The 10,826-nt window shown below is 42.6% G+C and overlaps 1 protein-coding gene across 1 annotated transcript in view; it reads right to left on the bottom strand.

The window, feature by feature from the left end:
• Positions 1 to 282: 282 nt before the first annotated feature.
• The window catches only part of ABHD2 (abhydrolase domain containing 2), a 20,795-nt gene continuing 10,251 nt past the window's right edge, over positions 283 to 10,826 (bottom strand). The window contains exons 3-7 of the mRNA XM_009696590.1: positions 10,678 to 10,824; positions 8,930 to 9,097; positions 5,878 to 6,061; positions 2,123 to 2,215; positions 283 to 427 (exon numbers count right to left, since the gene is read on the bottom strand). Coding sequence (XP_009694892.1) covers positions 283 to 427; positions 2,123 to 2,215; positions 5,878 to 6,061; positions 8,930 to 9,097; positions 10,678 to 10,824 — 737 coding nt within the window. The remainder of the gene's footprint in view (positions 428 to 2,122; positions 2,216 to 5,877; positions 6,062 to 8,929; positions 9,098 to 10,677; positions 10,825 to 10,826) is intronic.

Raw genomic sequence — 10,826 nt, forward strand, 5'->3', positions numbered from 1 at the left:
CCGGCCCAGCCTTAAACGGTGACAAGCTTGCAGGCAGAGCTGGCCTCTTCCTACATTACTGAAGGCTGCAGTTTCAGAAGTTACCAATAAATAAATGCCTCCTGGATGATTTTACAGAAGATGTAACTGTCAATAGTAAGTTTTTTTTTTTCTGGGAAGTTTTATTCAATGAGAAGGTAAGGAAGGATTTGAGGTTGTCAGCACTGTATTTCAGCAGATTCCTACAGGCACAGCAAGAGGCATGCAAGAGCAACACCTGAAAGAGAAGGTACTTTCAGAGTTCTACAGAGGATCAGAGAATCGCCCTTCATACCTCATAATGTTATCATCAATCTGCATAAGGGATGTTGCTGTATAGAGTTTGCTCAGATCAGCATCTGACAGGTTTTGTGGCTTCTTCATGTTGTTATCTCCAAAGAGAACTTGCCTGAAAGAGTAACATCAAGAAAAACATCTAAATAACATAACAAGGGCAGCAGAGCCACTACCTGCTCAAGGACAACTGAGTTCACAAGTCTGACAAGATAAGACTAGAAGGGGGCTACATACACACGAGGCTTTCTTGGGAACAAGCACAGTTTGTTTGTCCACTTCCTTTGCAGCAAGGCATAACAGAAATCCTAGCAGTCTCTTTATAGAAAAAAAATGTTTTCCTGTTATACTGAAAAACTGCATGAGGGGCCTCTAAAGAATCTTCCCGGAAGGGACAGCACTAAGGGTATTTGAAATAGAGGTTGCATGTTAGAGGGAGGGTCCTTTGGCTTCAGACCAAACCCGTGGGTGGCTTGGATGAGAGCACTAGCAGTCCTGGGCATAGCATCTCCTTCACCATCTGGTCCCAAAGTCTCCCCAGCACAGATATTAGGTTAGCTCACACAGCAGAAATTACTTGGGGCATTATCTTAGCAGAAAGCTATTTACAATGGACACTTGTCATAATTAGTTATTGCCCTCAGGAGAGGATGCGTTTCTTTACCAGAACAAGCTGCTCCCTTAAACAGAACAAGAGCCACAAGTTGGAAAGGTTGGTTTTTTTTTTTTCCCCTTTCAGAGGCAGCTGCAGGGCAGAGCAGGAGGTAGGCTAGGTTTGATTTGGGGGAGTTGCCTTAGAGCGTGATTATGGAAAAAAGTCTACTTAACAGACTTGCCTTCAAGCCAGGACTGGATTTTTCAGGGTTATGAATTTAAATACCTTTTAGTGGGGGCTTACCTAACTTCACCTGTTAAATTTGGTCAAGTTGTCTAAATATTTGTCAATCTGGAATGAATTATGTGGATCATCCTACACATCAGCTACCCTAATTCCTTCTACAAGTGTTTCATACTGCACAGGAGTATAAACAATGAACTAGAAGTTTGCAAGGGACACATGCTTTTAATTGGAATGGGTCTCAGATATTCCCCTCAAATCAAGAAAATTCAAATATATACTGATGAGGTACTTACGCATTTATTGCCCTAGAAAGAAGTACCCAGAGAAATTCTGAGTGAGGAAACAACACTGAGCATGTCACCTGTTTAACACACACATCTCTGTTATGTGAGAGCCATGGATCACAACAGCAGCACAGGGATCCTACAAGTATGCTTGCACTCCAGGAACAGCAACACCAACTATTTTCCTGGCTACATGCTCTTTCTAGAGGAACAGCTAGAAGCCAGAGCTACAGCTTGACTATTTACTTATTTGATAAGCAGCAACCCCAAACAGCAGATCTTGAAGATTAGTCCTACCTCAGGTAGGTGGCAGAACAAGAGGCTCCTTGAATAAGGAAATCTTTGGCTAGAAGTGAAACAGATGCAGAATACTCCACTTTGAAGTCTAATTGCAATGTTTTCTTGTGCATATCTTGTTTATTCATTAAGCAAGTTTCCTCAGAACACAGAAAGACAACAAGGCCTGCTTTCTTCTAACAAGATCACGAAAGCTTATTTATGTATTTTACAGTATATGAATGAGATTGACGTGGGCTCCCCTTCTCTGTCGGTTTATCTAAATACCGCCAAGCAAGGAACTGGTGCATAATCTTTCAGAAGTCCTACTTTAAAGGACTGAGAAAACAAATCTAATATAGCAATTGACCCAATTAATATCATCAGTATAAGTGATATACTGCAGTACCTGTGAGAAAGGATGATCTTCTTCATGTTGTCTGCCATGAGGAAGTTATAAAATCTTCTACATTGATCCCACTGCATGAAGGTTTCCTGTGCCCTAGAAAAAACACAGTGCAGAACAATTAAAGCTGTTAATCGAGATCTTGAAAGATCAGATTAATTCACTGCAACATCTTATGGCAGCCTAGAGGCTATGTAAACAAGTCTCCAGGCCTTCCCTGCCACAGCTTAACCTTTTCCAGGAAATGACTTCCACTTTGATGAGGTTTGGTGGTATCAGAAAACAGATCTGCAGTCTCATTTTGCACAATGCAATTAGCAGTTTTGATCAGAGCCATTTAAGAGCCATCAATCAAGATCTGCAACACTGACAAGACAATTTTAGTATCCCTTTGCATAAGTTGAATGTAATTTACCTAATGGGACTACCAAGGAAAGAACTAAAACCTGTTGCTGAACAGTGTTGTCTATTGTGTATACAGCTCTGCAGAGAAAATAATTTGTGCAGATGTTTCCAGTATGTACAGACGTTATTATTGTTTTAACTTCATTGGCAGGAACTGTAGGAATAAATACTAGTTGCAGCTGCAAGTGGCATCCGAGTTGAAGTCTTTACCTATTCTCAAAGCAGAATAGCACTTCACAGCTTATCTGTTGGTAAAACAGAATTAAAGTCATCCAGACTTCTGTGAGCTCTGCCAGATACCAGCACTCCTTTGCTATGCAGGGTCATGGGCAGGTTATAGCTTTACCCTTAGCAAGGTTTGCTGTTACTGAGGAAACACACTATCATTTACTGAGCAACTTAAGAATGCTGGGAGCAGTTTCAGCTACTGAAGTACTCCTACCATGTAAACATTAACATACCATGAGAACTACAGCAGTTTTAGCATGACTTCCCCAGCCACAACCTGCAAGTCCCCTACCAGAGAAAAGCAAGCTATATTTTCTTGTAGTAAGCCATGCTGGAGTATGGAATTTTTTATTTTTTTTTTTTAAAATGTCTATGTCTTTTTATCTAGCCAGACTATATGGACCATGTTTATGCCTGGGCAAGGGAATGAAGGAAGACATAAAGATGATAATTTCTTTCTTCACAAAAGATTTTTCAAGCAAACTTACCAAGTTATTACAGGGCATTTGAAGTTAAAGCTACTGCATTTCCCTGCAGTCCCTGTGGCATACAGTAGTACTCCTAATATGAAGAGCTGCAAGCACTAAAAAAAAGGTAGCTTCCAGTATTTTGAGGAGTGCACAGGTTTCAAAGCTAAGGTCTCCACCCACAGCCTGTAGCTATGGTGAAGATGCATTCCACAAGATCAAGAAGCAGAATCAAGCCTGTGCAGGCAGATGTTAAGGAATAAGGAGATATGTCCCTATTTAGCCTCAGGGAACACATTCCCTAGACTCTTTGTTAATTCATTAAACTAAGAGTCTCATATTCTTCTGGCAGATCCTAGTATTGCTGCTACTTTATTATGCCCAGCCATGGGGCTCATGCTTAGTGCTCTGGAAAGGCTTTCATATTTCAGATCCCTGGTTCACTTTGCTCACCACCACTTTTTTCCTTCACTTCCTGAAGTTATTTAGGGGGGATAAAGGCTGTACAAGCTAATACAAAAAAGAAAATGGACTTGTAAACTAACCAGTCACATTTACTGGGGTAATCCAGTTTCATATAGCCCAGAGGGATGAGTTATTTTAACCTATCAGACCAAGCCCAGGAAGGCTAAGGGTTAACCATTCCACCTGGAGGTGCTTTGTACCTCTTCCCTCCCACTTCTGCACCAGGACACAAGGCCTTCTCTATCTTTTGCTTAGTAGATATTTATTGATGTTGCTTGCCCCTAGCTCTTCAGCTAACTAGCACTTAAAGCAGAAGTAGATATTAGGTAGGGAGACACAACATCTGAAAAACCTTCCAGCTGATCACCCAGTAATGGGTATCAGAAGTTTTGTGACTGGAGATTTGCTAGTAGATGTTTACCCAGCAGGTGGAGTCAAGAGCTCAGTAATCCACACAACTCACTGAAGACTTGCATTAAACTCAGAGAAGCAGCTGTTATTTTTCCACACAAATATCTAAGTGGAGTATTGTTAAACATGTTGCCCTGGCCCTGCTATTCTACCATCACATCATGACATACTGCTACAGAAATCAGCTTAGGGAAGAGCATTACTCACAACATCATTTTGGAGACCAGAAATATAATATTGCATAACTGCAGAAGATAAACCAAGCAGACTGCAGCCAGATGTGATCCTTGCAAACCCTGTCTGATGGCTGCAATTGAGGAGCTGGCTTCAAAAGGATGCTGTGCTCCATGCCAGAATCCCAAGACAACTAAGAACATTTTACTGGAAACAAAACAGAAAAATTGTTCCTGAAAGCATCTGTTCAGATTTTAAGGGTGTGAACTCATGGGGACCTAGCAGTAGATTATTCACTTTTAGCAGTAGTCACATCTCATCTCAAAAGGGATTAGGTATGCTGGAATAATACTGACATGCACATGGAGCTTTTAGTCACATCTTCATGCTTCTAGAAAAGTTTCTTACTTTCACCTGTAAGAGCTTAACTCATAAAAAGTGTCTTTGGACTGCTAAATATTAAACTGGTTCCTATACAGCCAGAGCATCATCAACATCAAGAGAGTTCCAGCCACCTTGACCAGGCTGGGAGGCCAAATTCCATAGCAAGCCCCTCACAGCGTTGCCATAGTTTCACCATTTTTATTTGCCCAAATGATCTTGACCCAAATACCCTAGTCTTAACAGTCCCTTTTGCCTTGCAAATAGCCTCAGGGCTCAAAAGTGCAGTTGAATTACTGTAAAGTCAGCTACACCTTAGTAGTTGTCCATATGCACAGATAATAAAAACTGAAGACAGTAGCTTAGCCAGTTACTCTGTTTTAATCTTCATTAACTGTGCATACATGGAGAGTTACTGCATATTAGTTGAGCGAGTTTTCAAGCAGCAGTGCTGCACCCAGATCCTCCATCAGTAAACACAAGTGTTAGCACTAGGTGGAGCCATTACAGCTCTTGAAGCACTACAGCCTTGGCTTTCAGGTGGGGAACCACAGGTTAACATTTTAAGCAGACTTTAGGGCTATAAGCCTTCTCCTCCCTGCCTTCCAAATTGTATAACATAGCTGCAAGTGCCTCTCCTCCTCATCAGCCCACAGCACTCTTTCAGTGACACACACGAAGAGGGGAGCATGGACTGACAGTGTATGAGCTGTGTGTCTCTTGCCAGTCTCTCCAGGTAAGAGCTGCCAGATGAAACTGCACGCTGAAGCCAGACAAGCTATTATGAACCAAGGGATACTTCTCAGAGTGAAAAGACAGTGTAAACTATTGCTTGCAAACCTGGCATCATCTCAGCAGTTTGTCATGCTGCCCAGCCTGCCTGGTTAGTTACACCAGGACTGCACAGGGAATGCCTCCTCTTAGGACACTCTAGCAATGACAGAGTTAAGCCAGCTCACACGTACAGACCAGGAGGTGCCAGCATGTACCTGGCCAGGCACCGAAAACTTATTTGCATTGTTGACAGAAAGCTTATTTGTGCTTCCAAATCAACAAAGCTTTGGCTGTTCCTTCAGGTGGGTGGCATCCTGCTCACTGCAGTGTTAGAGCAGTTCAGTGCAAGAGAAAGATCACACTTCACCTTGCCCTTCCACACACACCCTGCCAAAGGTCTGCCCTTTCCTGCTCCCCAAGAAGAGACCAGCACAGAGAAGTCTCTAGACCTACCTGAGTGCACTGTACCCCTGGCACACGCTGACGCAGCACAGGACTCGCTCCTGGTTGGCCTGGCTCTCTCCCAGGTACTTGCACACTATGTTTCCACCCAGACTGAAGCCCACGACAACCAGCTGGGTCTGAGGATAGGTCTTCTTGATGTAATTAACCATGGCACCAAATTCCCAGGTGCATCCTAAAAAATAAGGACAAAGTCAAGAATCATCTTCTAACATACCTAGATTCCCACTTCAAACTTCACTTGTGTGCTTTAAGTTCAGCTTCTTACCCTTAAGACCTTAAGGTTATTGAAAAGTCAGAAGAGCTCTGATTCACACATGTGTTCATGTATCTGTTTTACGAGTCCTGTGGACCTTAGCTCATGCTTAGTTCTGACAGAGTGCCAAAGATGAAATTGACTTGCTTAAAAATCATAGCAACAGCTAATCTGACAATCAAGAATTTTCCTTTCTAAAGCAGCTTAAAAAGCAGAGTCCAACAACCCTGGGCTTGACATTACTATCTAAGAACAGTGCACGTCATTACCTTCCTGAGGCAGTTTGCCACTTCTAACTTAAGTGGGGTGTCTGGAAAGCAGCTTCCTCCTTTGCTTTTAGCAAGGCTGCCATGGATCCTTAAGTCCATGCTGATGCGGGGAGGGGATGGAAACGCAGAGTTAGCTTGTCAGGACAGAGCTCTCCGTGGACTGTTGCAGAGCCTGACTAAGCAGGTGCTCTCTGGCATCAGAGGGAAGGGTTTAAGCAGAGGCAGCTAGCTCTTTTTAACCACTGAAGAGGTAAAGATACTACAGCTTTGTAGAAGACATGGGTATCCCCTCTTCAAGAGAGGAGGCAAGTGCCTCTACAGATCTCTTCTGCTCTCAGCTAATGCCCATTTGCATCTCACAGGCCGCAGGCACCAAGGTGTCCAGTTTCTGGCAGTTCTGGGGTCCTCGGATTGTTTGACAGACTTGAAGGCCTCCACACATGCAACACGTGGGTACCTACAGCTATTTCTCCTGCCTTTGAGTTTGGGAAAAGGAAACATGAAGAGAAGCAGCTACAAAACTGATGGCATTAGTACACTGGTATCAACTGTCTATGCACTTTGTTAACCTTTGCATTGGATTTAAGACTGCAAACTACACAGGAGGCATCACATGAACAGAAATAAAGCTCCAGCTGTTTATTCCTGCACAGAATCAGAAACTCAGCTTTATCCTGTGCAACTTGTCCAGGGAGATAAATTCTAATACTTGGGATTCTATCCTGTGCTAACCTAACACTGCTCCAGTGTGCCCCCACCCCAACTGTAGCATCCTTGCTAGTTATCAGACTCAGGTTTTAGCCAGCTCTAGAGCAGACTCTGAGTACCAAGGTTTGTGTTTACTTCAGTGAAACAGCAAGCTTTTGGCTGAGTGTTTCAGCAGTGCTTGGGGACTTCCTTGTGAACATTCTCAATGAGCAATTTTTCTCAAGATGACAAATGCTGCATTGCTCTAGTTTCCTCTAGAAGCCAGGAGGCAAAATATGTTAGTGTTTGTCCTTCATGATTTGAGGGCAGCTAGTAATTATTTCAGAAATTCAAAACTAGAATAGCAACAGGTCAAGCTTGATGTAAAGGCTGGAGGATTCAGAAAAATCCCAAATTTAGGCTACTTGCTCCTCAACAAATATGCCAGGAATCCAACAAAAGCTGGAAGGACGCCAGGATATTTGGGTTGGAGGCAGAGTAAAGTCTGCTCATGGTCTTGCTGGCACTCCACTTAACAAGTAACTCTGCCAAGTGATTTACTGTCTTACTCAAAGGAAGTGCTAGGCATTCCTTGCCCTTTCCAAGGCTATAAAACACTCAGAAAGGTATGTCTCAAGAGATGCACCACAGAACAACTCCCTAAGGTCTAAAGCAAAGCTCCATGGAAGAAAGCTCCCAACTTTTATCAAAAAAGCAAATGCTTTAAGGAGGCCAAGCTTAATTCCCAAGACATGGTAGGCTTGAAGCCATTAATAGCCTATACCCTCAGTACAAATTGAGGTACTTGGTATTCCTGAAATGTTTACCACCAAGGAGTAGATTTAATAACTATAAAGCAAAAAAGCATTACAGCCTATTCTCCTCCCAGATTCAGAATCTCAAAGCACAATATTTTTATTTTGGCAATTCAACTGTTCAAGACAAACATTCAAACTGTTAATCCAAACTCTTAGCATTAAGTACCTTAGTTACCTTTAAAAAAAAGAAAGAGAAACCTAACACCAGTCTGCTAAACCAGCAATTGACTCCTGACATTACTGCAAACATCTCTAGCTACATTAAGAGAGACATGAGGGCTCAAGGGAACTGAAGAACAAGCAGATCAGGTGACAGGCAAGAAGGCCATGTTCTACAAAGATTGTGTTACTCACTAGCAGGACAGTTAAGAATAGCTGGAATAACCCTTAACACAGTTCCAAATCCTTTATTCCTTTTAATTTCTAGGTTAAGAAAAATTTCCTTATACTCAAGGTGAAAGCCCCGAATCATGGCAGTCAGGCACTACCACTTCTGTAGCCTTACTGTCATACTGTAGACTTGTTGCTGTTCCTTGACATTTGTTACATCCAGGGACCAATCCTCATGTGACCCTTCTAGGACAGAAATGTACTTCCTGGATAGGCTGGTACAAACTCCTCTCATATTACATTTTACAAAGCCTCAGAAGTAGTGCTTATCCTTTAAAGGCAGGTCTGTTTCACATTCTACTAAACTGACATTTCAGCATCTCTAAAATCATTTGAGCGGGTTCTTAGTAGTCACAAGTGGTTTTTTCCAAAAGTTTTCTTTCCAAAAAACTGCCTCCTTGATTAGGCTACATATTTAAGAGATGGGAGAAGAGACAAGGAAGAGTGAATCCCAGTATAAGCCTCCCCTCTTCCTCACATGTAAGTTCAGTTTAGTTCCTAAGAAACAGTACAAAATTATCCTCATTCAGGTACAGCAGTTGTGTTATGCTGAAGGAGGCTCATCAAGCCCTAGAAATTCCACAAGCTTGAAAACCAGTCCCCAGCCGCCATAAAGTACCTACCGTATGTGAACATTCGTGGAGAAGTGAGCTCAATATTCGGTAAGGCTCCCAAGTGATTCAGGACAGCACATCTGTACCCATTTTTTTGCGCATAGTCAACAAAAGTGCGGATATACTGCTTTTCACTGTGGTTAGCAATCCCAGGGCAGATTACCATCGTGACATCCTCTGTGCACAGAAAGAAAGGGAAGTTAAGTAAATGTCACTTCATGCAAATTACGAGATTCAGAAGGTTTCCATTTCAGATCCGTGGGAAACCATCTACCAGAAGCAAGCTAAAAATCCTACTAGTCTGCCAAAAATCTAGTATGGGACAAGGAGACTAGCAGCTCTAGCGCTACAGATGTGAAAAAGTAATTTGTATTACAGGAGATGAACAGTTTTCTAACTTCAGGGAACAATGCCCAAACAGTTCTACAGGCACTGCCTAGAGACCAAGAGCAAATTCTTCCCTTTGAAGGATGTTTTTGACATTACACATGTTCTGCCTTCTGACAGCCTGTTGTGACTGCTAAGTGGGTGGAAGCTCTGGAGTCCACTGCTCGTTCATGCACCAAGTAGACTGGCTATGCTATTTTTCTCCAATTTCACTTCCAGAGCTGGGTGTAACACAGATCTTCAAAATGAAGCTTTGCTAAGCACAGACTTTCTGATCAGCTGACATTGGCCATCATCTGCTTCGCGGCTAATCTAATGATATTTGATCTGCTAACACTGTCCACTAGTTTAACAAGATATCATTTCATCAACTAAGAAAGTAATCATCGTAATTCAAGCAAGCACAGTAAATTACATTCAGGATTAGCACATGCACTTCAAATTAGCTATCAGACTCTTACATGTAAAGCACCAACATTAGCAGCTGTAGCCACTGAATTTCTGCCCCATTAGGAAAGCACTGCTTAGATTGTCTCCAGTGATAAGGGTAACAGTAACTGTTCTAGTGCAGCATTACACCATGAGGATCTCAACACTGACAGACAAGAAGAGAAACCCGCTTTTTCTGAAGGCCAAATGGGGAGTCACGGGCTTACAATGAAATCGGTTACTGCAGGGGTAAATTGTACTTCTGAAGTCAAGCCACAGTAACTCAGTTTTAAGTGTTGCTGTTATTACTAGTAACAGTGAGTTTGAAAGCTGACATTCATTCCGAATATACATAGTGTTGTAAGGAATCACCTTAATTTCTGCTTTTGCATGGAGTTCCCTTCATGTCTGGACTCCTTCATATCCTGTGCACATGTAGTTTGTTTTTATGCAGATCTTTAAACACCTATTGTTAGTAAAGACTACCAAGAACCTGTTTATAAGGGGGAGATAAAGTCTAGTTTCCTTTCCATACACACCAGGCTATGAAGAACCTCATGCAGCTAGCCTCTGTTCTGTGATCCCACAGCCTTAATAAGCAGAAGGCACTCCAAACAAGGCTTACCACTAGATTCTCTCTGCCATCCTCTCACTTGAGGCACAGGCTATGGAATATTTATTCTGTTCCTTAACTCCCCATTCCTTGCCACAAACAGTTAACTAGTCTAGTAGGGTCTCTCCTGCTGTCCGAGATACGCATACATACAGCAAGATGGCCTTATAGCCTCCACACATTGGCTAGTATTGCTTAGCAGCCCCCTTCCATCACCAGATTTAACACCTATCCTTTCTGATAATTCAAGTAGCAGTGTCCTCATCCATCCCACAGAGCACACAACCAAGGTTAGCAGCTAGATGCAGCCAGCAGCCGTTTGACTGACCTCCAATGCAATGCTCAGACTGCGGCTCAAAGAGATCAAAGGTGGCTGTTGCTCCATCTGGCATCGTGAGGTACTTGCGAAGTCCATATGGATGTGGTGATCTCACTCTCCCCATTTTTCCGTAAAGGGCAGTCTGGATATGTCCACCT

The sequence above is a fragment of the Cariama cristata genome, unplaced genomic scaffold, assembly GCF_000690535.1.
Source record: "Cariama cristata isolate BGI_N322 unplaced genomic scaffold, ASM69053v1 scaffold26473, whole genome shotgun sequence".
Lineage (NCBI taxonomy): Eukaryota > Metazoa > Chordata > Aves > Cariamiformes > Cariamidae > Cariama > Cariama cristata.